The following is a 27799-nucleotide window of genomic DNA, read 5'->3' on the forward strand; positions in this document are numbered from 1 at the left end:
CCCTATCATCCTCCTCTGATCCGTACATTCATGAATCTCCTCTGTGGTCTTTCTTCTGGACTCTCTTCTTCACCTCTCCTCTGCACTGCTTTGAGTGGTTGACCTCGAGTACTTGAACTCATGCCCCTTCAATACCTCTACTCCTTATAGCATCATTGTTTCACCTGCCCCCCTCTCACTCACACGCATGTGTCCAGTCTTGGTGTTTCGGACTGTCATTCCTCTTCTCTCCAGAGCATACCTCCGCCTCTCTGGACTCTCTTCCGCCTGCTCACGGCAGATCACAATGCCTTCTGCGAACACCACATGAAGGCTTCTGCCTGAGCTCACCTGTCAACCTGTCCATCACCATTGCAAACAAGAAGGCAAAGGGTGGTCACACCAAATATGGAGTTTTAGAGTTCTCTAATCACACACAAGTTTATACTCATTCCTACACATCCACACATCTTTTGCACTGTTCTGTATGGCTGTTTATCACCTGATACAAACACACTCCATCCTTTTTTTATGCCAGCTTCCCTCCTCCTCCTCCTCCTCCCACTCTCTTCCTCCCTCTCGAGCCAAAAAGTCCTTGCATTGTGCATCAGCCCGAGTTATTGGGACGTTGTGGGGGAGATGGACGGGAGGGGATCTGGCTGTAATAGAAGCCCCACAGGCCTGTGAGTTATGACTATGAGTTGACTGGATTATGGAGACGGAGCAGAGAGCAGGACGGTGTTAGACTGGGGGGGTGAAAAGGGCAGGTTTCAACAGCACAGGTGCAATATAAAGCAAGCTTTCATTCCAGTGACAAATCTCACCTAATACAAGAAACCTGAAGAGGTTTTTTTTCTCTAAAACGGTCCACTTTTTGTGTCGCAGCGCTTCAAGCTCGTTGTTCAGAAAATGCCATGCGCAACCCTTTTAAAGACCGAACAAGAGCAGCTAATTTCCTGCGTTTAGTGTAATGGCAGGCGGACGCATTGAGTCTGACACGCCCGCAGACGGTGAGCAAAGTCTTCCTGGAGATTTCATTTGGCCGGGAGCCGTGATTTCCTGCATCACCACGCTTTGTGCTCCTTGTAGAACAACATCAGGTGGCGAGTCAAACAACAGCTGGACAGCACACACCAGCGTTCATCATTGCACAGATGAGGGAGATGGCACAGGTTTGAGTAAGAAGCACAGCTGAGGTATGAAGCTGACAGTTTGGGTTTTTTCCCCCCAGTTTCAAACTGTCAAATTTGGACAAACCTTTTTGTTAAAGTGGCACAGATTGGATATTTAAAGGAATGTTATTTTTGGGGGGTTGTATGCTGTAAATAGCACTCATAAAAAGATTATAAACAAATACTATCTTACCTGTTGTAGATAACTTTATGAACGATGCCGTTCACGAGGGAGCCTCCAGAACGTCTTGTTGTGTTCGTGGAGGTTCTCGGTAGAGTCGGAGAGGCTTGCAGCCCTGTTGCAGAAGTTTCTAATGTGTTCAGAAAATTTCCTTTTAAATGGCCTGCACTTGTATAACACTTTATCAAGTCCTAGGATCCCAAACCGCCTTACGCTACAATCAGTCATCCACCCATTCATCCACTACATTGTAGCCACAGCTGCCCTGGGATAGGCTGACAGAAGTGAGGCTGCCATGACACCAACGCCACCGAGCCCGGTTTGAACCGGTAACCCACTGATTACAGGATGAACTCCTACCTCGTGAGCCACTGTTGCCTTTTGTCCAAATCTGTCTGTCTTCATTTCACAAGTGTACTCCAGTAGATTAAACCTTAAAGGTGGGGGGCAGCTGCCAAGGTTTAGGTAGGTTCAAAGCAGCCCGAAATGGGCAACAAAATAATGCGCACAGCTAAGAATACAGTTTTCCAAGCTGTTCATCCAAAAAAAAAAAAAAAGCTGTGATTTTCTAAAACTGCCCTTTTAAAACAAGCCGCATGACTCACTTGTCTCTTGGTTGCAAACACTCAGTGAGATTCAAAATTGTGTGAGTCTGCAGCAGAAACTTTGTGGATTTTCTTTGCAATGTTGCGTCACATTTAAGTCACCGACTAGCCTCCACCTGTCGCGGCCCAGTGAGATACCGCCTCAGTGGATACTCTGAGCGAGGCCAACACCAAAGAGGACTTAAAACAACTCAATTTCACAAATTCCATAAAGGTTCACACAAACTTGATTTTATAACCCTTTGTGTCCCTGTCTTATGTTACACGGTTATTTACTTACATTACGCCATTATTTTTTATATTATTTTTCAGTTTGTTACCAAGTATGTAAGATTAGGATCAATAAACCCTCCATGCTTTTGTCTTATTGCTGCGAGTGTTAACATGTTTTTTAAGTTAAAAATGGGCGAGCAAAGCTAAGTTTGCACCCCCAGTTTAGAAACTAAAGGAGCGTTTGTTCCCCCTGCTCCAGTGAGCTGATGCGTTCAATGATTAGTTTCTGAGTTTTATTAAATTCTGTTCACTGATTCTTGAGATATAAAAGGTGGATGATACATATAAGTCTAGCCAGAGGGTGGGGGGCAGCAGATTCATTGGTGGGGGTCACAGCCCCCTTGGTCCCCTCTTGGTGGCCCTGAACATTTGAGACTGGAGTTGCTTTAGGAGGGCAGTAATCCACTTTGGTCTTCATCCCACTCAAACAAGCCATTAGCTCATTGATCCAGTCAGGATTAAACTCAATTTCTCCAAACTGAGGTCATTCAAAGAGTTATCTATAACAGGTAAGATATTTACTGTTCATATCCTTTCCACTGATTCCACTTCAAAAGATCAGAACTATCCTTTTAATAAGTTCAGCTGTATGTTTCTGTTTAACTTATAGTCTGACCATGTCTCAGAAATAGTTAGGAGACTTCAAATTTCCCTTTTTTTTAAGTTTATAAGTTTTTAAATGAAAAATCAACAAACTCTTCCCCTTTGCTGATAAGATTCGATTGGATCGTGGCGGTTGACTTGTTTAATGCCATGTAGCATTTCATTTTTAACAATTTTTCAAAAATAGACAATTTCCCATCTCTCAGACGAGTCCTAAGGCATTGTCTTCTTTTACTGCTTCAAGTTAGTTAATTACTTTCCTCCATTCAGGCTGCGACGGAGCTTCACATTGTCCTGAAGTTTTCAAATCATCAGATTCGCCCGTGAAAAACAATGACTTCCTGATGCTTGACATGGCTGAGCACAAGTCGCTGCTGTTCTGTTGCACCGAGTGATTCGCGGCTAACAAAGCACATGTGTGCTGCCAACACGACGAGGGCGAATAATCAAGATGAAGATAAGGCTGAGCAGCTCGCAAATCGAGATTTTACAGCGAGGAGAGGCGGAGAGGGAGAGGGAGACGCGTGAAGACAAAGAGAGGTGCAGATGGAGTGACAGAACATCAACAAGTGTGAGCCCACTGCCACGGTGAAACACAGGAGGTGGGGAGGAAGCGCTGAGGAGAAAGGGTTAAAGAGGAGAAAGGCAAAGAGGAGGTTGCCCCGGCAACAGCAGACAGCGTTTTCTCCATCTTTGCCATCACAGATAAACAGATAAATACACACCTCCTCCACTTTCTGTCCTCCTGCTTGCCTCCTCTCCTTCATTCGTCTGTGCTGCAGCCCAGCTGGACTTTGTAGGCGTGGTTTCAGGTGTTTTCCCTCCTTTGTTTCTTTAAAGATTTAAAGACCGAGCACTCCTCGAAAGAATGCATATCACCTCCCATCTTTAACAACAGTTTCGATTCAAGATGGCTGCCACAAGTGTTTGGGTTGGGGATGACTATCACAACAACTTTTAGCTCAGTAGCTGTAAAACTGACTGAGTTCTAGTCATTTTTATCCTTGCTAATGTTGATTAGGTGTGACTGCCATCTTGAGTTGGGGTGACTCCAAAATCCAATCAGTTGTAGATGTACATTCAGTGATTATTTTCTGAAAGTTTCATTAAAATTCATCCAGTGGTTCATGAGATACTTTGCTAACAGACGTACAGAGTTGACTTCAATAGTTAATGGCAAAGTTTTAAAAACAGATGTTGCTCAATTAGTTAGCGCTTAGGCTATGTGTTGGGGATGAGTCTCAGCTACTACCAAACCAAATTTAAACGTAATATCTGTAAAATGGACTGAGTAATAGTTACTTTTCTGTTTGTTAAGGTTGCTCAGCTGTGACGACCATCTTAAATGGTACTGACTCCAAAAATTAATCAGTTGTAAATGTATATTCAGTGATTACTTTCTGCGATTTTCAATCAAATCCATGAAGTGCTTTGTGAGATATTTTGCTAACAGACTGACAAATGCACACACAAAAACCATCATCGTCTGCCTTCGCCTTGGGGCGGCGGGCGATAATAAATATTGAAAGAGTGTTAAATTGCAGTATGCAGCACTCTCTCTCTGTCTGGTCCTGTCAAAATGTCTGACGCGTGTTGCCGCCTAATGGTTCTATGCCTTCGCGTCTGTGGCGAGCTGCACGCCGACTGTCAGCTCTGACTGCGGCGACTCCAGTTGTGCAGCAGCCTGACACTGATCACAACTCCGACTCTCTGAACAAAGCCCGCCACACACATGTGTGTATGTGTGTGTCTGTGTGGTACGGCCCGTCCTGACAGTAGCCTGAGGGGGCTGGAGATCCAGTGTGTGTAAGGTCACACAAAGAGTGTGTTAAAGCTGCTGTGACTGAGAGTGCATGTAGATGTGTGTGTGTGTGGGTGTGTGTGTGTGTGTCTGTTACTAAAATATCTCATGAACCACTGGACAAGTTTTAATGAAACTTTCAGAAATAATCACTGGAGATACGTCTAAAACTGATTATCTTTTGGAGTTCAATTCAAGATGGCTGCCACGAATAATCAACATTAGCCAACACAAAAATGGCTATAACTCAATCAATTTTGCAGATGTTGGGCTAAAATTTGATGTGGTAATAGCTGAGAGTCATTCACAACATATACTCAGAGCAAGACATCTTGCCGTATTGCATAACATTATTTTCAAGGTTTGACCAAACCGGCTACAACTTCAACATTTCTCCCCATAAGATGAAGCCTAAAACCCTGGCATGAAATGTGGCGGGAGATAAGGCTTTGGTTGATTTCTGTGTTTGTGGTGCGAGAATGTGCCACCTTCCGTCTGCTGCCATAAATACGAGTGAGGTCAAACGTTCCGCTCTTATTTCTGCTCGCAAACATGCAGCCACAACGCGTGCGCGAGACAGGAGCATGTATATCGCACTGTGGGAGGGCAGCATGAGTATGGACCTCCAAGGAGGAGGGGAGTCATAAAGCTCAGAGGCCCGCCATGAGTCACAAGGACAGGACAGGGATGGTGATGATGATGATGATGATGATGATGATGGCGCCATCAAATTTAATGGGCAGGAGTTAGTAGGTGAACGTGGAGGAAGAGGAGATGCTGAGGCTGGGGGGAGCGTGAGCCCGGCCGAGGCGAAGGAGACCCTCAAGACAACCCGGCTTAATTGAGGCAATCATTCTCCTCCACGTTATTTAATATCACCGGCTTGACTTATGTGTGGCCCTGAGAAAGCCCTGTGTTTCACTCCTCCTCCTCAGACCTCCATGAGCATCCTTTAAAAAAGAACAAACAAAAAAAACAAACTTTGCACCAGCCTCTCACCTCGGAGTTTACACGTGAACTCTCTTCTCCCTCTTTCACGCTCCCCTCCATCCCTCCCGGTATCCGTAGTGACCGGAGGCAGGGTTGGCAGGTTGCTAGGAGACGAGGAGAGTGTGGCAGCAGGCCCCTCTGTGTGAGGGAGACAGCTCTGCCAGGGAGATTAGGAGAGAGCGCCCCCTTCTGGCAGCCGTGGCCTGCATCTCACTGCCATGGATCAGTGAAATGCCTTAAACCACCTCTTCATCTTTGGTGAGCACGCAAATGATCAGACAAAGGTAAGTGTGTTTGTGTTGTGTGTGTGCTCAGATCTGAAGGCGACGCTTTTAAAATCCATTTCAAACTTGACAGCCTGAATTCTGAAGTATCAATCATTCGATGGGAGCTGTTCGTATTGGAGGAGGGCAGAAATACTGACTGATGCATCATTTTGCCTTTTACGGCGTCGGTCTGTGTTCAGGTCACAGGGTTAGAGACTTCCTGTTTGCGAGCTGCCTCGTGTTCTTTGATGTGAAGGAGTTTCGCTGAGACTGGGAGAGGGTCACCACACCTCACAGCAACCAGGGGCTCCACAACCCCATTTCTGCGCTTCCTCAGAAGTACGGCTCCAGCCATTTATTATCAAAGCAGCACCCGCTGAACTGACATAACATTCAATGTCCGAGGGACGCTAATCGTGATGTTCTGAGACACTCCGGAGGAAGGAGGATCAAAGATGGGGAAATTGTAGCAAAGCATATAGCTTAAGAAGCAGACACTTCAAAGAGGTTGATGGACTGGGATTTCAAACAAAATATTATGGGGGCTATTTTTCTATCTCATTCAGCTTAATGCTGTATCATAAGGCCAGTGTTTGAGCGGCGTAAGAGCTGCGTGTTTGCTGTGTGACTCTGACTCCAAGTGGCTGTCGCACAAATTGCACATTACTCCTGTTTCTGGTGTGTTTTGAACGCTGCAGCTTGCTGATGTTGTTGTTGTTGTTGTCAGTTTTTTCCCATAATTACGCCCCAGCTCCAAAATACCTGGGATGTTTGTGTGAAATGTAAATGAAACAAAACGCAGTTATTTGCCAACCTCGTAAACCCATATCGTTCCCAATAAAATATGGGGTTTTTGATTTTGATGGCAGCAAAACAATTCAAAAAAGGTTGAGACAGGGGCAGCGAAAGGCTGTGAGAGGTCAGTGAGAGGACTGGGTCTAAAAAGAGCCCTTTAGAGAGGCTGACTCTCTTCGAGGTAAAGACGGGCAGAGGTTTATAAGTTTGGGGGGAAACTGCGCCTAAAAATAGTGGACCAATTTCAGAATAATGTTCCCCAATGGAAAACTGGGAAGACTTTAAATATCCAATCATAATATCCTCAAAAGATTTCAAGAATCTGTAGAAATCTCTGAGCTCAAAGAACGAGGCCCGAAGTCAGTGCTGGATGTGATCTTCGGGCCCTCAGGGGGTACTGCATTAAAAACAGGTCTGATTCTGTTCGCAACAGTTCTATGGCATTCACAAATCCTGGTTAAAGCTCTATCAGGCAAAGAAGAACATCATCCAGAAATCCCACCGTCTTCTCTGAACCAAAGTTTGTGTAGAAAGGACTGAGGCAAAGAGGAGAACTGTTCTGTTCTGTTCTTGGAAACCATGGACACCATGTCCTCTACACTAAAGAGGAGAGGGACCATCCAGCCTGTTATCAGAGTGCAGTTCAAAAGCCTGCCTCTCTGATGGTATGGGGGTACATTAGTGCCTACGGCGTGGGGAGTTTCCACAAGACAGACAAGACTGGGACAGCATTCCCCTCCAGAAACACATTCTGTGGGGAAATGCACATATTTGAATTGGTCTTGGCAGGTAGAACTTTTATTATTTTGATTTGGAGGCTCAAATTTAACACTTTCGATAAACGTGATGGTGTTAAAATGTTATTTTCATGCAGCAGCTGTGCTATAAATATAGGTTTCCTGTTTTTTTTCTCTTGTTTAATTGTAAAAATGTAAGTTTTATAGTACACATGCTCATTATTCTGTTTTTTATGGAAGATGAGAAGCTCCAACACACAACGGTCTAAACTACTAACTACACAATGTCTGAAGAAATTCTGGAGGATGAAAATTTCAACAAAGCTTTGTAATAAGTGACCACAGTTTGATATATGAACCGTATAAAGAGCGTAAAGAGAACCATGATCAAAAAAATGTTAAAGCTGCTGCCAGTGGTTCATTATGGTCACTGTAGTAACCACTCACCTGGGTCTCTCACTCCCTGACTGCCAAGTTAATGAGAGGGAGCCTCAAACAAACACTCGCTGTGTGAAAACTATAAGCTGTGTATTAAAAAGTCTTGCACCATGAGTGGGAGGCGACTGATAGATTTTTATGTGTCTATAATGTTTAATGTAGGGCATATGATAAGTGCAAAACAAGACCAATCACTTCCAGTTTTGAAAAAAAAATTTTGAGCTAAACTGTAACTGAATGTGTGGCTGTGCACTCTCTGCACTGTGTGGGGATTTAAGAGAAAATCATAAATCCTATAACAGGGAGGGTTAGGGACACTTGTAAATGTTCCAAAATGGGTTATGAGAAGAAGAAGGGTTTGATCCCAAAAGATTTTAAAAGTTTTAGACACTTCAAAAGTTAGAGCATGTGACATTGTTATTTTTCCATGGAAAATTTGTAAAATCATGAAACTTAAACTGCAATTGTGTAAGAACTGTAAAAGATATCAAAATGCCAGTTCAGACATGTAAAGTCCAACTTTCTGTGTTCCATTTAGACTTTAAATGATGTTTTTATTGTGAAGAATGACTGAGTTATAGAGCTCCAAAGAGGGCTGGTTTTATTATACGTTTCGCCAAAATCCCATTCATTTTCATTGTTTGTTTTTGTTTTTTTTCCCTTGCAGTTTTTGGTGAATTGTGCCTCCACTGTGTGACGTACCACTACCAAAAGTCATAGCGCACAATTCCTGATTGAGCCGCACATTTTGGGTTATAATTTACATGTTTTATTTCAAAGCTAGACAAGATACACATCGGAAAGTCTTAAATAGGCAACTGATTACAGCTTTCCTGAGGAGGAAATGCTGTCAAGTTAGATAAAATTCTTGTCATTTAAAATGCAGAAAAGAAGAAAAAAAATTGCAAACAACCACAATAGGTAGTGCTCAGTTTCAATCAGTTTGCAATAGAAGTCATTTTGAGGCGTTAGCTTCAATCAGCCATCAAGGCCAGTGCCTTCCCTCCCCTGGTGTATCTGTGGATAAAAACCTGTGGTTTTATGTTCCAATCTCTGCGCTTTGAGGCTCCTCTGTGGAAGATTTTGTGACCTTGTCCATAATGGATAGAGTCTGAGTGTTTCCCAGCAGGCGTTCCTGTTGATTGGATGGGCCCGGCTTGCCAGACTTTGCCCTCTCGAAGCTGCTTCACTTCAACTCGCCGTGGCGAGCTGCTCGATCGCGAGGGCTTCGAGGCGTTTTTTCGAAAACGTTTTTTTTTCTTTCTTTCTTTCTTTTTTGTCAAAGGCCGAAAGGGAGCCGGCACAAAAAATTGTCAATGAAGACAACAAGAAGGAGGAAGGAAAAAGAAACAAAACGCGAGATACGTAGCTTGAAAAATTATCCTCAGTTAAGGCACGGTGATGCAGTTGCTATGGCAACAATGATAGAAATAGACGTGGATCTGCAAGGGAATGAAATGTATTGAACCGTTGGTTGGAAACAGAGAGATGTTAGCCTGTGATTGACAGGTTAAGTGAGCGGCTGAATTCTGGGACTGTGCGTCCATCTTGTGTCCATGTGTGTGTGTGTGTGTGTGTGTGTGTGTGTTGAGCGAGACACACTGCAGTATATTAAAAGTGCAGCGCCATGAATGGGGGGGGGGGCACACAGGGCACATCATTACGGCGGCTGGAGAGTGTGAGCGGGGTCTGCGCTGCACTCTCTGGCCCCCCGTGTGAGAGCTGATAAGCCGAGGCAGAGAAAACACAATAAATTTAATGGATAAAAAAAGAAGAGGGGGAAAAAAAGGGGGACTCTGTTTGTTGCATCTCCATTTTTTTGCTCTGCCCTCGCTCTAATTGACAACTTGAAATTGTGGCATTGGTAAAAGTTTTGTTCCTGAGTGCAAACGCGAGCCCCTTGGCGTCGTTTATCCGCTCTAATATGCCTCTAACGCGAGCATACATTGTCTTTATCGCCCGAAGGAGAAAAGGCAGATAATAATGTTTTTGCTTGTGTGTCTGTCTGTTACCAGAATATCTCACGAGCCACTGGACAGATTCTAACGAAGGTCTCAGGTAGAAGTGACTGGATGAACGTCTTCAACTGATTCACTTTTAGAGTCAGCTTGATTAAAGATGGCTGCCACAGCCGACTGACCTTAAAACACATGAAGACGCCTACAAATCAGTCAGTTCCACGGATAATGACCTGAGATTTGGTGTGGTAGTAGCTGGGCGTTAATCCCAACACATACTCCGAGCACGAACAGGCTGTGGAAGACCTGCGCTTCGAATTACGCCGTTGACTGGTTGGAGTCAACTCCGCCTGTCTGTTAGCAAAATATCTCACAGACCGCTGGACAGATTTTAAGGAAACCATCAGGGAGGTAACCACTGGACACACCTCTGCAAGCTGATTGGGGTTTGGAGTCAAATCAGTTCAAGATGGCCGCCACAGCTGACTGATCTTAGCCAACACAGAAGTGGCGTTCAGGTCCTCATCTGAAGCTTGCTGTGGTAGTAGCTGAGAGTCGTCCGCAGCACGCGCTCTTCCTAATGTCTCATGAGCTCAGCCTAAAGCTCTGGCATGAGCGGCGGCGGGCGATATGCATTCCCCCACACAGGAGGACTGCTAGGCCTTTAATTTCTTCTGCCTCCTCCTCCATGTTGCCTTTGTACCCTGCTGCCTTCATCATCGTCATCATCATCATCATCGGGCTAAATTCACTTTCACGTGACACGAGAACGAGGAACAAAGAGGCAGCGTGAATATAAGCTGCCACATCAGTGCAGTCGTGGATTCTTACGCCAAAAAAAAGAAAATCAATGCGAGAGCAAATATAAATAAATAAATAAAATAAATAAATGAAAGACAGAATGAGAGAGGGGAGGAGAGGGGGAGGTGGAGGGGTGTGATGGAGAGAGAGGATGGGGTGGAGGGGGTGAAGGAATATGAGTGCATTTTCAAGGCGGTCTTTCTGTTGCAAATAAAACACACACACACACACACACACACAGAGTGGAGGAAAAGCTGCTGATGAAGGGATGGAAATGCAGTTTTAATGAGAGAGGGGGGATAAGCGACGTCTGGAGTCCTCGCGCGTTCGTGGAGGTTTAATTTTAGTTCAAGATAATCACCTCAGCGGTGTGTGAAAGAGAGGGAGAGAGAAGGGGAGGAGGAGGAGGAGGAGGAGGGGGCCTCGCTGGGACCCTCACAGGCAGGCACCCCGATTGTGCTCCAGTCCGCTCTCATCCCTTTTTTTTCTCCCCCCTCCTGGAGGTGAGGACAAAAGGGGGGGAGAGGGAGGGAGAAAGAGAGAGAGAGAGAGAGAGAGAGAGAGAAAGCGAGCGAGTGAGTGAGCAAGAAAGAAAGAGAGAGAGAGAGAGAGAGAGAGAGGTGGGGGGGGTAGAATCGGGAAGAAAGGCCCCGGGATCAGAGAGTGTCGTGACGGGGCCCCCGGACTTCGCCGCCGCTGGTCGGGGCTGTCTGGACTGGAAAAGGCTGAGGGGGAGCGCGGCGGAGCGGCCGACTCCAGGCTGGGCTTTCCTGCCACACACAGCAGCCGCTCGCTCTCCTCGCGGGGCCTTCTGCTGCCGCTACGGGTTTTTTCCTCTCCCCCAGGTACGCTGCCGCGGCGTTAGCTAGCTCGTCTCCGGCTGACTTCCCCTGCCACCGTCCGCCGTGTTCGTGGCGAGAAATGTCAGCGTGCGAGACGGCCGGGTTTCTTTTAATTTTTTTATTTTTTTGGAAGCGCGCCGGGCTCCCCGCGTTTACAAAAAAAATAAAAACATTATTCGTGCTAGCATTTTAGTTGCTTTCACGGGGTGGTGGTGGTGGTGTTGTGCGGGGGGGAGGAGGACGAACATCTGCACCTAATCACCTCTCTCCTGGAAAGCTAAGCGCTGCTTCGCCTGCACGCTTTAGCCCGCTTCAGCCCCGCCGTCGTCCCTTTTTGTGGCGAACGGGCTAAATTAAAAACAAGCCCGGGCTCAAGGAGATGCTAACGGGCGGGCTTAGCTTAGCTCGTGCCCGTTTCTGTAGCCAGCGCTCGCATTTAATGAGGCATTTCACCCGAATGCTAACCTCACAGCGGCTACAAGCTAATTGTAATGCGTATACCTTTTCGCTGCTGGGTAACGTAGCAGCTAGAAACTGCGGTACAAAAAACCCCCCTAATGTTGTATTGATGGCATTAAGGCAAAGCCCCACAAACAAAACAGCCTAATTGTTTGCAACAACGCCGCGTACGCTTTAAACAATTAGGCAGCTCCGCAGTTCACAGACTTGCAGACAGACTGAGGCATTATTATTGTTTGTGTTTTTCTGAATAATTGCGCCACTGCTTGTGGGGCAGTAGACGCTGCCGCCTGATCTCGCAGAGTGAGATGCAGTGATTAATTAGCGATCTGGAAAACGGGCTGATTGATTAAACCATTCCGCGTGCGTTTGCTTAGGCCTAACATTTCACATTAATGTTGTCATCCAGAGCAGCGTGTGTGTGTATGAGGCTCGCTTTGATTGATTAGATTGGTTTGTTTTGGAGCTCTGCTTGCCTCCATGTTTTGCTTTTGCCGTGTGGCTTGCTCGTCACTGTGTGGCCTCTGTTGGAGAAGCCACCCACAGTTGTTTTTAAGGGCTATTAACCAGTTTACAATCTAATTGAAACAGATAATAGAGGCAAAATGACAATGACCAGCTCTGACCCCATAAAGTTGATCCAGTCCCCCTTCTTTAGCTTGCTCTCGTGCTGCTTAAATCCAATTCAAAGCTGGCTGAACCCACAGAAAAACTCACATTTCTTTCGTCTCGTCGTTTAAGAAAAGCTGCGGGCTCCTTTTGTCCCGTTGATATGCAAGGAAGCGGTGTTGCTTTTTCACTTTCGCCGTTGTTTTCATAAGGCCGAAGCATTTACTGTTGAGATAAGGCGGTTAGATCACGAGCAACATGAGGCAGATTTTAAGCCACGTAAAGTAATGCTTATGTCATTGTTCTGACACATATTTGATACAAATGTATTGCTATATTGCACTGAATCCCTAAATTATGTGTATACATAAAAAACCGAATAATCATCAAATATTTGATTGCATCCATGCAATTCTTAAGGTGCTGGCACTTCATACCCCCTGCTGTATACTCAGCAGGTGACATTTTGGACCCCTCTAGTTACCATAACACTGTTTATATAGATTTTATTGGGATCACATATAACACAAAAACCTTGTTCTTTCAGCTGCTCCCTTTTAGGGGTCGCCACAGCTGATCAAAAAACACAACAACCTAATTTATGTTTTGTCCAGTTCTTGTCGTAATACGTATGAATATGGTTATGCGTCCAATTGAAGACTGACATGCGAGGGCTATTTCATGGTTTCACTGCGTGTTTTAAAGAAATCAGTGTCTTTTTTGTCATAATTTTGGGGTTTTGGATAGGCTGCCAGTGTAGGTATGTAGAGTCCTGTAAGCAGGAGGCTTCATTTTGTACCCATGAAAGCATGTATAGTATGCAAAGTAAGCAAAACTGCAAAAAAAAAGTACAACTCGATCAGGAGCCCAATTTTTCAGTAGCAAAAAAATGTCACGTCAACCAAACCAAATACTAAACATCAGCGTTAAAGGGATAGTCTGGTGATATTTTGTGAGCGTGACAACAGTCACAGAATTACAGATTATGCAGAAAAGAGCAAGAGTCTTCATCCAGGCTGTGCTAATGATTAACCAAACCGGGGCTCTTATTTTTTTTTTAATTGTTTCTCAAGCTTTGAAGGAACTCTTTCTAAAAACAAAACAAAACAAAAATAGTGTGAAAGAACACTACATTAGCTAATATCAAACCTCTGCAGTTTTGCGTGACACCCGTTTGCTTAGCTTGTCATCGTCTGTCAAGGCCAAACATCTGTGTCACTGCGTGGACGTCGACATCCTGAGGCTGCTGACTGTTTCAGTCCGATGGATCGGGGTGTCTCGTCAGTCCAAAAGTCTCCTCAACTCCTGGCGGACCGACGCATTCAGCAGAGGGCCGACGTTTACGTGGTAACACAGACAGTATTCGGTTGAGAAAACGGCAACAAGCTGATTGGGTTGATGCAAACGTGTTTTAAGTTTAATATAAGCTAATGTAGCGTTCTTTCACACCTGTATGGGTTGAAAAAAAAGCCCCCTTGTTTGGTTACCCATCATCATATCCTGGAGGAAGACTTCTACCTGTTTCTTCATACTCCCTTGTTCTGTCGCTGATGTCATGCCTGGTGAGGTACTAACAGAGCATCACTTCAAGAATCACCAAACTCTTTAATAATTCCTTATGTAGCTGCATAGATATTATATTTAGCGGGGAAGAGTTGCAGGTAAATTCATTGCTAAATTATCCTGAATAATTAGGCCTGAATACCGAAGGTGGTGCAAAGGCTGATTGAAACTGTAGCGTTTATTATTGTTGTTAAATATTGTCACTTGACTGAAATGCAACACGGGGTTTTCTTGTTTTTTCTAATTATTCGTAGGCCACAGTTGCAACAAACTATTACTAACACTTCCGTTTTGTCTTTTTGTTCTTCCAGAGAGAACGTTTGGCCTGCGGCTCGAGGAATAATGGACTTTATGGACATGGAATTACTGAAGAGAAACTGAAAGGTGGAGCTGGAATTGATGGAACCTGAGGTGGAATAAATGGATTATCCTCCCTTTGGATATTTCTCTTTGCCATGGAGCTATTTGAAGTTAAATGGTGGTTGACTGAAAAGAACAAAGGGTAAAACAACTACGTGCCGAAGAAGCAGGAGGAACCTGGACAGCATCGAAACAAGAACATTACTTAAGTGGGGACCAAATCCTTCGGCAGGCAAAAACGGAAACGGAAAAAACAAATAATTCGCCCATCGGAAATTTGTGTTTGCCTTCGCGCCCCAGAGCTGATGGGAATATACATGGAGTGTTTGCCTCTTGGACTGATAAGCGAGGATCTGCGTTCAAACTGTCTGATTCTGTTGCTGGGGGTTTTGTCTCATGCGGGTGTGAGCCAGAGCCAGAGGAACGTGCACAAGTTGAGAAACTGAAGGATGCCCGGGACACAGAGCGGCGTCCATGGTGTTTTTGATACGTTTTTGGGGGGTCGTTTTGCAGTTTTCTAAAATTGGATCGCACCTCACTTGATTCCTTGAAACAGCCCCGCCTGCTCGAGTGAGCTGTTTGTAATTTTCCAGCGCGTATCCACGTGAAGACGCTTTAAAGCCGAAAGTCTTTCTCATGGTGATGTGGCAGCCGTTCATGATATCATCGCCTTCTCAGTGCGAAACTGTTTTCATCTTTGTGGAAATGACCGCTCATTTTTATTCTCACAATTTTCTGAAGTAGGAATTTGCCCGTGCATATCTTTTTGTTTTGGAAAAGGCGAAAAGAAGCAGCTTACAATCACAACAAAAAAAACAAACTAATAATGTAATTTTTAAAAGGATTTTGAGCCTTTTCCATTATTAGTAAGATCGTCACCAGGTCATCATTATAGACAGTGTTTTTTAACATTTGTAATATATATTTTTTATCTTGCTGCAGCTTTTTCTTGTTTTACTGCCAGGCTGTGGACTCTCTTCATAGATACTGCCATAAGCCTTTCAGTTTTCCATCAGAATCATTCCCTGATATAGACTCTGACAGATATATATTTTCCTTCTTAACTTTTTCTTTTTTAAATCCAAATTTGGAAGGGAGAAAAAAAAACAATGCAGAATTTCTCTAACAGTCCAGCTCCACCCCCCATCCCTCCCGGCTTCAGTGGGAGGAGTGTGGGTGGACCTCCGTGTCCCCCTCAGATAGCAGAGACCCAGATCTCTCCCAGGATGACAGACGATTACATCGGGATGCAGCAGCAGAGCCTGCACAGAGGCCTTCACCACCCGAGTCAAGCCAGCCACATGCTCGCATACGGTTCAAGAAGCCGAGGCGCTTTGGAGCCGCCGGCACAGGGTAGCATTCACAGCGGCAACACTAACAACCCCTACAGGAAGGACGCTATGGAATATTATTTTTCCATGGGTGGAAAGGACAGACACAGAAGGGGGGGCATGAGTTTTGGGGGAGGCTTTGGGTACCCGAATATTGATGGACATATACCTCACCAGTACCGGCATCCTGGATCTAGCTCTGCCCCGTCATCTGGTCTGATGTCTCCATATCCAGTGGACTATGGCTCTAGTGCTGGTTCAGGTGGAGGTGCTGGAGCCTTTTCTCCGTCTCATCAGTACGGTATCAATCAGAATGCTGCAATGCAGTCAGTGCCAGCTTCTCAGATGCAACAGCGCCAGCACGGGCAGACCTTTCCAGCTGTCCACCCTGCACAGCAGCATAGGAGCTACTCACACTCGGGGCACAGGATGACCCCGCAGTACCCGCATTACTCCCCACCAGGAGGAGCCTCCACGGGGTCATCAGGAATGTACAGCCCCCCTCTGCAAAGATATCTCGATGGAGCTGCAAACGCGGGGTTCGATCCCAAAGTCAACAGCTCTCCCAGTGTCGGCGCTGGTTCAAATTCAGCCTCCACTTCGGCTGCTGCTAATAACGCGGGGCTGGTGGAGAGTGTTCAGCAGAGTTACCATGCTTCAAATTATCCTGGATACCCCCCACAGTCCCATTTACTTCACAAGCAGGCCACGTTACAGCACCGCAACGCACAGCAAAGCTTAGTAGTTGGTTACGACGGCTCCCTCAAGATGCCCCACCAGGGTCCGTCTCCTGGTTCCGTTTATGCTAAACATCATTCAGCCCCCAATGCCAGTATAGCCCAAGCAGCAGCTCAAGAAATAGCTAAATCCCCGATGCATCCTAATGCGCAGCAGATGAATCAAAACTTTAGCCCGATCTCTAACCCTTCACCAGCTGCTTCTGCAGTGCATTCCCCTACATGTAGCTCCTCTCCCTCCCCCTTGATGGGCGTCTCAGAGGCACATGGAAACCCCTCAGGTCATGGTCCATCGCATCCTCCTTCATCAAATGCCCGTAGCAGCCACGCTCGGTTACTACAGACGGCACCTCAGTTAAGTCCCACACCCAACTCGAACAGCAGCATCAGTAGCTGTGGCAGCAGCGGCAGCCATAAAGCTCACAGCCTGAGCGCAGTCGGAGGGAGCGGTCTTCCTCCGATGGGCCGCAGCAAAATGGGACAGGGCGCTGGAGTGAAGTCTCGAGAAGAAGGCCCCTCTGTTTATTCGGCTTCTACGTTTGACAAGATGCAAGATGCCGGCCTGAATAGTCTTAATGCCTTGAGCTCACAAGTAGCCAATTTACCAAACACAGTTCAGCACATGCTCCTCACTGACACAGTGTTCTCGCATAGGAAGAAAGATGGCGGGCAACAGGCAGCGCACGGCGCGCCCCAGTCACAACCAAGGAGTCGGAACGCAAGCACGGCCTCGAGCGCTAAAGATGGAGGCGTTGCGAGAACTGGTGATGGCGCAAGCTCAGACGGTGGTCCTGATGAAGACTCCTCTGTGACGCCTGTTGAAGGCTCATTGGGGACCAAAGAGGAGCGAGAGGAGCAGTTTTCGGAGGCGGAGTGTGTTCGCGTGAGACAGATGAGTGGAGCGAGCAGTGGGTCCGAAGCAACAGGCTATAATCAAACACAAACCGGACACGCGTCAAAAACTGTCGCCTCCGATTCACAATCAGTGGAAGCAGTTGTCACGGAAACAAAAACAAAAGAAGCTCACATTCCTTCATCGTCATCATCTCCATCAACGCCTCCTGTTTCCTCGTCCCCGTCGTCCACCTCCTCCAGTATTCCGCCTGCCACGACGCATAATTGTGTCCCAGAGTCTGGCCTGACGCACAGTGACCACAGAGGTGGGGAGATCAAGACTGAAGGTGAAGCTGCAGCTGAAAAAACCCAGAAGCTCAGCAGGCAAATGCAGCAAGATGGAGAAATGCGTGCAAAAAATGGCCAAGACAAGGAAAATATGTTACACTCTGAATACAAATCGCACAATAATAATAAGAAGGAGGAAAAAGATGCATCAGAGGAGCAGCAGAACGCTGGTAGTGTTGGTGTGATTGTTTCAGCTCGGTCTGAGGAAAGTCACACCGAAAGAAGCAGACATTCCCAAGACAACTGTGTGGAGGAGAAACAGTTAAACTTTTATTTAAAGGAGTCGAGCAGTCACAATGGGGAGGAAGGTGTCGATCTGAGCCTGAATTCCTCCCATCATCAGAAATCAAACTGTGGAAGGTTGCAGAATCCCCCCCTGTCTGGTTCACATAAGTACAACTTTCCAGAATCGACATATGGCTCAGATTTGTCCATGAAGAACAGAATGAGGGCTGGCTCGGGGGGCGTAATGGAAACAAACCCCAGATATTTGTCGTACCAGCACTCGCAAGCTGGCTATGGCCCCCCGCATCCCAAAGATGCTGGCTCTGGGGCCGAGGCTTTGGCAAAGAGAGGTCAGCAGGGGGCGGGAGCTAAAGCTCAGGAGGAGAATTCACAGATGCAGCAGTTCCCCAGCCTTCTGCAAGAAGTCCTGCAAGGTTACAATTTAGACAGACGCTATGTGAGACCAGAGCAGGCATTTTCTGCACATCATCAAGTTCAGCAGCAGTTCTCGGCCAGACACGCTTTTGACATGGCTGACAGTACAAGGATGCATGGAGAGAGTTCAGCTTATTCTGGCCAAATGAGTGGCTCTGGAAAGCCCCTAAATCAGAAAAATAGAAATGAGCCGTATTTTTCCACAGATGCTCAGTCTTTAGTGAAGTCAGAAGTGTCCAGTGCTAAAATTCTTCAAAATGCTGACAAAACTGATGTGGGTGTGTCCCAGAGCCATTTACTACAGGCTGCAGAGTCTCAGCAACCCCCCACAAAACATATCAACCTTTCTGATTACTCCCTGCCACAAAGAAAAACATCCAATGTGACGGCCTCCTCCTCTGCTGTGCAGGAGCTCCTCTTGCAAGAGCCGGAGCCATTAACGGGCGCCGCCGGTCAAAGCAAGCCTCAGAAATCGGGCTCCGCATTAGCCCCGTCGGAGCGGCGCTCCGTCATCTGCGACGTGTCGCCGAACCGAAGCGGCACACCGGAGCGGGACCGGGAGGGGGTCAGGGAGACAGAGCGGGAGAAAAGTCAAAGTGGCGCCTCTGTGATTCAGCAGTCATTTTCCTCTCTGGCAGCGCCCAGTGATCTTAGCAAAAGGGATGCGGGAGAAAAGCATGTGGTGAAAATGGAAATGACGTCGAAAGAAGCCGGGCCAGGTCCCGTGAATCTGCAAACTGAGCGTGATCATGGCGTCGGAGGGGTGAACGAAGCGGACATAGAGTTCCTCTCCAAGGCTTCCCATTCGTCAAGTGGAATGAGTGCTGACCCCTACAGGCGAGGCAGTGTCGATATTCTCCCCATGCCCTCCCACCCTTTGAGCACAAACACTTTATCTTCGCCACCGAGGCATCATTCATATCTTCACGGCGTTGATCTGTCAGCTGGGAGTGGCAGCTCATTTCCTGGATATCGATACGGAGAAACAAGAGAGGGAAGTATGATGTCTCGCAGTTTTCCCTCTCATCACCCGTACCACCATTTACCCCCTCAGGCTCAAAGCACAACTAAGCTTCAGATGTATGCTCGTGGGCCCCCTCATCCTCCCCACGACATGAGCGACTGGGTGAAAGCAATGACCAGGCCTTCGAAGGACATGATGATGCCGCACGGCTCCTCTCATGGAAGACATAAAGGCAGCCAATCAGAGCAGAAGCAGAGAGGCATCCCCCAAACTGACCTGCCAAGTGAGCAACAGATGAGCAAAGCCCCATCACTCCATCATCAAAGCGCTTACTATGACATGAAGCTGTGGGACTCAACACACCAAGGAAGAGAGGGGGCTCGAATGATTGAGGGAGACTCTTACTATCGAACCCAACCTCCTCCCCCTTCCCCTCTTCCTTCTCCAGCTCCTGTGGTTTCACACGCTCCTCCGCGTGCGGCTCATGGCCAAAACGAACCCGAAGTCTCCAGAGGAGCCACAGAAGAGGCCAAACATCCTTGCCCGCCTCCTGCCTCCAGCTCTGCTAAACCTCCCGCTGACATAAACGCCACTCAGCCGCAGCGTCCGGCGGCGAAATCAGGAGCTTCGGCAGACACGAATCCTCTGATGTTAAGAAGGAGGGTTCGTTCGTTTATTTCTCCCATCCCTGCCAAAAGACTACACCAAGATCCATCCCAGCAGAGAGCTGCCACAAACTCTCATCACTCCCCTGGGGCTCAGTCAGAGTCCAGCCATCATCACAATGAAGATGACTCATCCAGCTCAGATATGCCATGTCCCAGGCTGTCATCCCCTCTGCCAGGGGAGAACACCTTCCTCCAACCTCTGTCTCCACCAAGTGGCAACGCAAAGGTTCTGTCTGCCAGGAAAGGACGAGGTTTGAAACTGGAGGCGATCGTGCAGAAAATCACCCCCAACATTAAAAAGCCGACGGGCTACACCGACGACGAGTCGAATCATTTCTCTGCCTTCTCACACTCAGAAATCCACAGATTCGGCGACTCGCAGGACCAAGACTTGCCGCATTTCCCCAGAGTTACGGCAGGGGAGGATAGTTACATGGATGACAGTCACTCGTTAAATGACATGATTCCCTTCAGAGGAGTTGATGACACCGGGCCTTTACCTCCACCTGTTTATCCCTGTGATTCCAATCAGACATCTCAAATCATCAAACAACAAGATTTTGACTTTGGATTAGGAGCTGGCGTGTCGTCAGCATCTGGTGACAAGGAGGACTTCGCTTTGCTTGGACCGTTACCCCCGCCTCCACCTCTTCCCCGCCCTGTTCAGGCTTCCCCACCGCCGTCTTCGTCCGCCCTGTCGGACATTCAGCATTTCACCAACACCTACCAGCAGCTTGAGACTCGAAAGGGAGAGCAGTCGGCTGCGAACCTCCTCAGACAAAAACTTCAAGAAACCGGCATGGGATTCGACGATTACCCCGGCAGTGACTACTACGGGTCCACCCCGCCTCACCAGGGACACATGCTGAACAGACAGCATCAGATGTCTTCTGGGATGTCCAGTCTGTCGCCCCAAGATTCAAAGCCACTAGAGAATGTCGTGCCTAAAGGTTATTTCCCATCTGGCAAGAAAAAGGGCAGACCGGTGGGGAGTGTGAATAAGCAAAAGCGGGCCCAGAACCAAGTCCAACCCCAGGCCCAGGCTCAGGCTCAGGCTCAAGTCCAAACACCAAGCACGCCTCTAAGTGCTCCCCCAGCCCCACCCACTCCAACTCCGGCGGCCGCCTCGACCCCACCCATAGCAGAGACGAACAGCAGCACGTTGGCCCCGACAGAGCCCACTCCACCGGAAAACGCAAGCACCCCTCCGCTCGCCCCGCCCATTTTAACTCAGGTGGTGAAGGCGGACGTTGAGAGCGAGGACACGCAGCTGGAGATCGAGGTGAAGCCGGTCCGACGACGACGCAGAGGAGCAAAAGATGAAGACGAGCCACTAGGGACAAGGGGGCGCCAGAGGAGGAGGAGGAGAGGGGCGGTGCCGGCAGCACCACCCATGGCCAAAGGTGAACCGGATGCCCCTTTAGAGGCTGGGGGGGCCTTAGCGGCAAACAGAGTTTTCCTGGATCCGAACAGAAAGGGCCTGTTTATTCCTCACATACACGTGGAGAAGAAGATCCCTGAGATCGGGGCGGTGTGTACTATTGTGAACGCTGAGGAGGACAAGACGAAAGGGGAGCGCGGCGCAGTCGGCGGGAAAGCTGGCGGAACCGATTCTCTCCTCTCCTCGGCTCTCGCCTCCCAGTTGTCGAAGAAAGACAAAGAAGCCGAAAAGAGGGAGGTGGAAGAAGTGGAAACTACACTTCAGTCAGGAAAGGCACTTCCTTCATCCGGTTATGTAGTTTCAGGCCCCGTGATTACAGAAACCAATCACTCCGGCCGCCTGCTCTGCTGCCTGTGTCAGAAGTGGGCCAACTACAAACACCTTGGCGATCTCTACGGGCCTTTCTATCCCGCTGAATACGCCGCAAAGCTCCCCAAGAACCAGCCTCAGGTCAGGCAGTGTCAGACCCCCGCAGGCACCAACAAAACCGGACCAAACTCAGACACGAGCTCAAACGCTCCGAGCGTCATCCAAGACGCACAAACTCAACAGCTCCCCAAGACCTCAGCGGAAAGTGACTGTGCCGCCGACGTGAACTCGAACCCAACGCCTCTCGCCGCTGCGATCAGATCCGCCTTCTCAGCGGGGAAGAAGGAGACGCTCAGCAGCAGCGCCTCGTCGTCGTCCTCCTGCTCCTTCTCCGCCAACGCGAAAGCACCGCCGAGCTGGGACATAGACCAAGCCCTCCGCGCCATCCCCGAGCTCAAACGCGAGCCAGACCTCGAGAGCGAGCGGCAGCAGGCGCCGAAGCAGCCGGCGGATGACACTCAGAAGCGGCCTCAGCACAGGAAGCTGACTTCACATCCCCGCTTCAAAAGGAGGCACAAGTCAAGCGAGGACTCCCCCAGGATGGTGCCCTCCAACAGTAAGGCGTCCCTGCCTTTTCAGCCTCCTCCTCCCGCCTTGGACTCCCTGGGACCCTTGGCGCAACTCGCACAGCTGCCTCAGATGCCCATGGATCCAGAAGAGCTGTGGGTGCATGAAGGATGTATAGTGTGGACCAGCGGCGTGTACCTCGTCAATGGGAGGCTGTACGGCCTGCAGGAGGCACTAGATGGCGCCAGAGAGACAGTAAGTGGCTGCATTTATTGCATTTATTGCATTTATTTCGCCTCTTTTGGTTTCAGAAGTATTTGAGTGCATTTAAACAATTTGCTTTAACATCAATAGCTTGGGTTTAGAAGTTTATTATTTTCTCCTGGTTAAACTCGTTCTCTTTTCTTGTCAGAGCTGCTCATACTGTGAGATGGTTGGTTCAACCCTGGGCTGCTACAGTAAAGGCTGCACACTTCGCTACCACTACCTATGTGCTATTGAATCAGGTGAGGCATGGAATCCACCTGCTGCCTTGCAATGTAACGTGGCTTTTTCCACTAATTACTGGTGTCCTTTGTCAGATTGTTCTCTGAACGAAGATAATTTCTCACTGAGGTGTCCGAAGCACAAGGTAAAGAAGGAAAGGTTCGTTCAAGTCTCTGCCTGGTTCGACAAAATTGATCACTTTTTCCTCTTTTCTTTCTTTTTTTCCCCTCACCATCAGTTTTCTGCCTAAACCTCCTTTCTTTTCTATGTTATCTTTTGTCCTCCTCGTTCAGTTTACCCAGAGTGTTCGGCCAGCCAAGCCAGTGTATGTGGAGCAGTCAGAAAGAGGCTGAGAGAAACGGTGAGGAAGAGGAGACACCGGAGTCTGGGAGCTGTAAGTTAAAGCTTTTATTTAAATGACGATTCATTGGTTGCAGTGCTCCGTTTGTGTGTAATGTTATTTAATCGTTTTACTTGTTACACTGGCTCCAGAAGCCTGTGCTACGAAGCAGGTGTCAAGGTAACGTCAGCCATAGTTTGTTTCGTTGAATGAAGGTTAAGCTCTGGTGTTAACATTCGGATCATTTGATTCAGATTTTAAAACAAGAGGAGGATGAAAATGAGACCTCTGTAGACTCGCAGCAGCAGTCAGACTTGTAGATTTGTAGTTTGTTTTGTTTTTAGTTATTTCTCTGCCTGATATTTGTTGTTTTTTATTGGGAGAGTGTTAAATCGGCTGTCGGAGATCCCGTCTCACAGATCGACCAGAAATCACAGATTCGAGATCTTTCAGGACCGAAGATTGCGTTCGCACATTGTGAACCGCCTCTTTAATTTGCCGTTTTCGGTGCGTTCGTACTTCCTGTCTGTCAGTCCACGCAGCGATACACGAGCTGCTCCTTGTTTGCTGGAATCTTGGACTTACCAGAGCTCGGACACTCCTGCTCTCCTGTCACTTCCTGCCTTTACCTCCTCAAAGCAGCCAGTCTCCATGGAAACTGATACACATTTTCTGTCTTTAGGTAGGAATTAAAACCCTGACGGAGAGCTTAGGTTTCATAATGGCAAAACACTGCTCGATTATAAGCAGTGGGGATGTACCAGACAATCAGCTGGTGACTGGAACCGGATGATTTATTTATTTTTTTTATTTATTTGTTTAGCTTGACTGACCTGAAGCTGTGATCGGCTGATCTGAAACTCACAAATCTTGAATTTTTGATTGCGTCATTGCTGTTTTGTTTTAGAATCTGATACCAAAAACGAGGACTTTTATTTTTCGTACTTTTAGTGTAGTGCTGAAACCACACACCTGTTTGATTACTGACTTATTCAACACCCGGACGATCCTGTCAGTCTTTTCAGCTGTCACGTCTTCCTCCTTCACGGTTGACAAGCGTCAAGCATAAACGCCTCCACCGCTCGCTCAGGTCCGTGCACGCCGTCTGCGACTCTGAGCCTTAATGCTGCGAGCGGTGCAGCTTTGTAGTTTAACTAAAGTCGTACTAAAACATCACGACTTCTTACATATATAAGGTGCTCTGGATTATAAGATGCATGTTGTTTTTTTTGAGGAAACTGAAGGCTTTTAAGTGCACTTTATAGTCCAGAAAATATGGTAATTTAATTTAAAATACTGAAATGTGCTGTTATTTTTTAATCTGTAGTTAGTACAAACCTAAAGGAGGTGTAATTGTTTTTTTTGTTTTGTTTTTCAGGTTAACTCGGACATCAGGAGACCAGAGCGGGGGAAAGAAAATGTGAAGAAGAAAAAAACAACCTGGACTGGGCATTTGTCGAGGAGAACAACTAAAGGGAATGTACAATTTCTCGAACGGGAATCAGCGATATTTCCATTTAAGACGATGTAGAAAAGAAAAAAAACTTTTTTCTTTTTTTTTTTTTAAACAAAAAAGCGAGAGCTGTTTCTCTTTACTTAAAAGTGGGGGGAAAAAAGAAAACGAAAAAAAAACACCTAACGACATGGACAAACGACACAGAGGAACGTAGCTGCAAGGACAAAAAAAAAACAACAACAACAAAAAACTGCAACGATCAAAGCGGGATGAAACGAGACGAGGAATTCAAAGCAAGTTTGCTCTAAAGAAGAAAAGGAAACAAACTTCCTCTCTGGGCTTGAAGTGTTCAACTGTTGGTTCTCATCATCGCTTTTTCTTTTTTGTTTGCTTTGAGATTTATTGGGAGCAAATTCAGTGTCAAACCCAGAACTAAAACCAAGACATCTGGGTTTCATTTTACCAGTAGTATTTTTATCTTTTGTGATATTAGGAAGATCAGTTATTATTTTAGTCCTCATTATTATTATTATTATTATTATTATTATTATTATTTTGTATCCTCATCAGTATTTACTCATGAGAATGAAATGGATGTACTTCACTTTATATTAGGTCAACGCATAAGTTGGATTTTTTTAATTTTATTTTATTTTTTTGGTTTATTTCTGGGAAGAGAAGAGCCAGAGAGCCGATGTTTGGAATGTCAGGGTTGAGTTTGCCACAAAGACATTATTGCCTTGGAGAATGGACATCTGTTGCCTTTAAAAAACAACAACAAAACAAAACAAAAAAAGAAAAAGGAAAAAAAAGCTGTGTATGAGTGAGAAATGAGTGTGTGTGTGTGAGAGGAAATACCTGGGTCTTTGATTCCATTTTGGTCCTTTTTGAAAAGTGTTCTTATTTTTCATCGCTTGGGGGTTTTTACGGTACAGATAGTATTCACGAGAAACCAGATGGACGGTCTTATTTTTCAAGTACAAAACGTTCATAAGGCGGAGGCTCGGGAGAGGAGCAGATAACACTACCGCATCTGTGCTGGACTCTGAGGAGCCGAAGCTTCGATCTTTATGGAGATTTTTTTGTTTGTTTGTATGTTTTTTTTCTTCCGTTTGAGTGACGTTGGCGGTTCGTCGGGACGGCGGCGGAACTTTTTGGAGCACTGAACTTTTGGAGACGCCGCTGTCGTCGTCTGAACACGGTCCCCGGGTGAGCGTGGAGCGAGCCGAACCAAGTACTTTTCCGAGGGGGTGGGGGGAGGGTGAATCGGAGGATGCGAAATCATTGCCATCGAACTTTAAAGTGAGTCATACATGGTGTCGTCTTTATCATTTTTTATTGTTATTCTTGTAAAAAAGAAAAAGGAAAAAAAAAAAAAAGCCCCGTCAAACTGAAAGATGACAGTTACACTATCAAAACCATGCTGTATTAGAAACCTGTCAATATGTATATGAATTATGAATACACCTAAACATGCTTCAACCGTTTCCTCTTTCTTCTGACCCGTTTGTCCCCCTGAATTTACTTCCTGTTCTGATTTGCAGCTTCTCGCCCAATGACTTCTCAGACGTGATCATAGGAGGAAAAAAAAAGCAAGTCGACCCCTTTTTTCAAATCTAGTTTTAATAAAAATGATTCAAATCTAACCTCAGTGGAAAAACAACAGATTCTACCAGAAAAACCTACAAAACCAAAGCTTTTCCCATGATTCAGCACCTTATAGAGCCTCCTCTGTAACTCTCTGTTTGGCTTTGTCAGCCTCTTCCTGTTGTGGAGGAATTTTGACCCACTCTTCTTTACAGTCTTGCTTCAGTTCATTGAGGTTTGCAGACATTTGTTTCTGCTCAGCTCTTCTAAGGTCCCATCATATAATCTCAGTCAGGTTGAGGTTCTGGACTCTGACTGGACCGTTCCAGCACCTTGATTCTGTCGTTCTGTTGTAGATCAGCTGCTGTGTTTCTGATCCAGTTTGGTTCTAGCCTCAGCTGTCGGACAGATGGTCTCACATTTGACTCTAGAAAACTTTGGTCCACGGAGGAGTTCGTGGTCGACTCGAAGCCTGCGAGGGGCCAAAAATACAAAACGAGCCCAAACCATCAGCCCTCCACCACCGTGCGTGAGAGTTGGTAAGAGGTGTTTGTCCTGATATGCTGTATTTGGGTTTCATGCTGCTGTGGATTACGGTCTCGTGTGTCCAGAGGACGTTGTCCCAGAGGTCGTCTTCATTTAGATGAAGCGTTTCAACCCTAAATCATGCTCTTTAACCTTTGACCTTTAACCTGCTGACTGAGGCCTGGAGAGTCTGACATGGAGCAGTTGAGCTTTTTTGTTGTTTTTTGGCCATTTCTCTGAGCGTTGAGGTGAATTTACTCCTGGGGGAACTGACAGCTGTCTTAAATGTTCACCTGTGAATCCTGCTTTTATAAAAGTGATCACTGATGATGATGATGATGATGATGGTCCATTAATCAATACGTCTGATCAGCAGCTCCTGGCTGATACTGATCCTCTTAAAATCCTTTAAAAGCAGCGAGACTGGATTTAGTCTTTACAGTTTTTTTAAATTTTGGCTTCTTTTTGTTTAAGACGTAATAACATGGTGGAACCTGTTGTGTGTTTTTATACACTTGAGGGAAGGACTTTAATTATTTTAGACTGGTAAAGACTGGGCCCTTTTTTAAATTCAGTCCTGATGTTTAAAACCCTTAGAGTCAAAAGACTGAATGCTTTATTTTTCCTATGATTCGATCTGTGCGACAAGCTCCTTTTGTCTTTGTCTGTTACTTTATAAAGATTTACAGAAAAGTTTAAGACGCTGGAAGAACTTCTACAATATCGCTCTACAACCTATAGAAATTTTAGTTTGTGTTGTGATGACAGAGGATAAAGAAGTCCGAGCAACCTTTGATTAGATAAACATTTTTGAACTAAATGTCAGATTTATTTTAGGTTAAAAAGCAATTCATGTATTTATGAAAAAAAAAACAAAATACAGATGTTGTTCTTACTTTCAAACATACAACCCTGGCACTGAAAAAGGTGACATACTCGTGAATTAAATGAAACTATATTTGATAAAAAGTCGTATAAAAACAAAGCAAATGTAGAATCAGATCCTGTTTGGGTTGTGAAAGACTCTCAGCTGCTCGCACACTAAATGTTAGATCTGTGTCTGAGAAACTGACTGACTTTTTGCTGTTTTGTCTCCTGAGGTTAATAAGCTGTG

The 27799-nt window shown here is 46.4% G+C and overlaps 1 protein-coding gene across 3 annotated transcripts; it reads left to right on the forward strand.

Moving 5' to 3' along the window:
• Positions 1-11169: 11169 nt before the first annotated feature.
• Positions 11170-25969, forward strand: tcf20 (transcription factor 20). 3 transcript variants are annotated; one of them, XM_017416587.3, is made up of 6 exons: positions 11171-11444; positions 14384-22546; positions 22704-22797; positions 22873-22922; positions 23071-23171; positions 24496-25969. In XM_017416587.3, the coding sequence occupies exons 2-5, from the start codon at positions 15542-15544 to the stop codon at positions 23128-23130; spliced, it is 7209 nt and encodes a 2402-aa protein (XP_017272076.1). In that variant the 5' UTR covers positions 11171-11444; positions 14384-15541; the 3' UTR covers positions 23131-23171; positions 24496-25969. The 3 variants fall into 3 exon arrangements, with proteins under 3 accessions (XP_017272077.1, XP_017272076.1, XP_017272075.1); XM_017416586.3 differs by having other exon boundaries at positions 11173-11444; positions 22873-22936; XM_017416588.3 differs by lacking the exon at positions 24496-25969 and having other exon boundaries at positions 11170-11444; positions 23016-23160.
• The last annotated feature ends 1830 nt before the right edge of the window (positions 25970-27799 follow it).

The sequence above is a fragment of the Kryptolebias marmoratus genome, linkage group LG12 (genome assembly GCF_001649575.2).
Source record: "Kryptolebias marmoratus isolate JLee-2015 linkage group LG12, ASM164957v2, whole genome shotgun sequence".
Classification (NCBI taxonomy): Eukaryota; Metazoa; Chordata; class Actinopteri; order Cyprinodontiformes; family Rivulidae; genus Kryptolebias; species Kryptolebias marmoratus.

Excerpts from the sequence above, each read along its gene's own strand:
- tcf20 (XM_017416586.3), top strand. The coding sequence starts at position 15,542 with ATGCAGAATTTCTCTAACAGTCCAGCTCCACCCCCCATCCCTCCCGGC. Across the intron at positions 22,547-22,703 it reads TAGATGGCGCCAGAGAGACA|AGCTGCTCATACTGTGAGAT; the intron begins GTAAGTGGCTGC and ends TTTTCTTGTCAG. Across the intron at positions 22,937-23,070 it reads CACAAGGTAAAGAAGGAAAG|TTTACCCAGAGTGTTCGGCC; the intron begins GTTCGTTCAAGT and ends CTCCTCGTTCAG.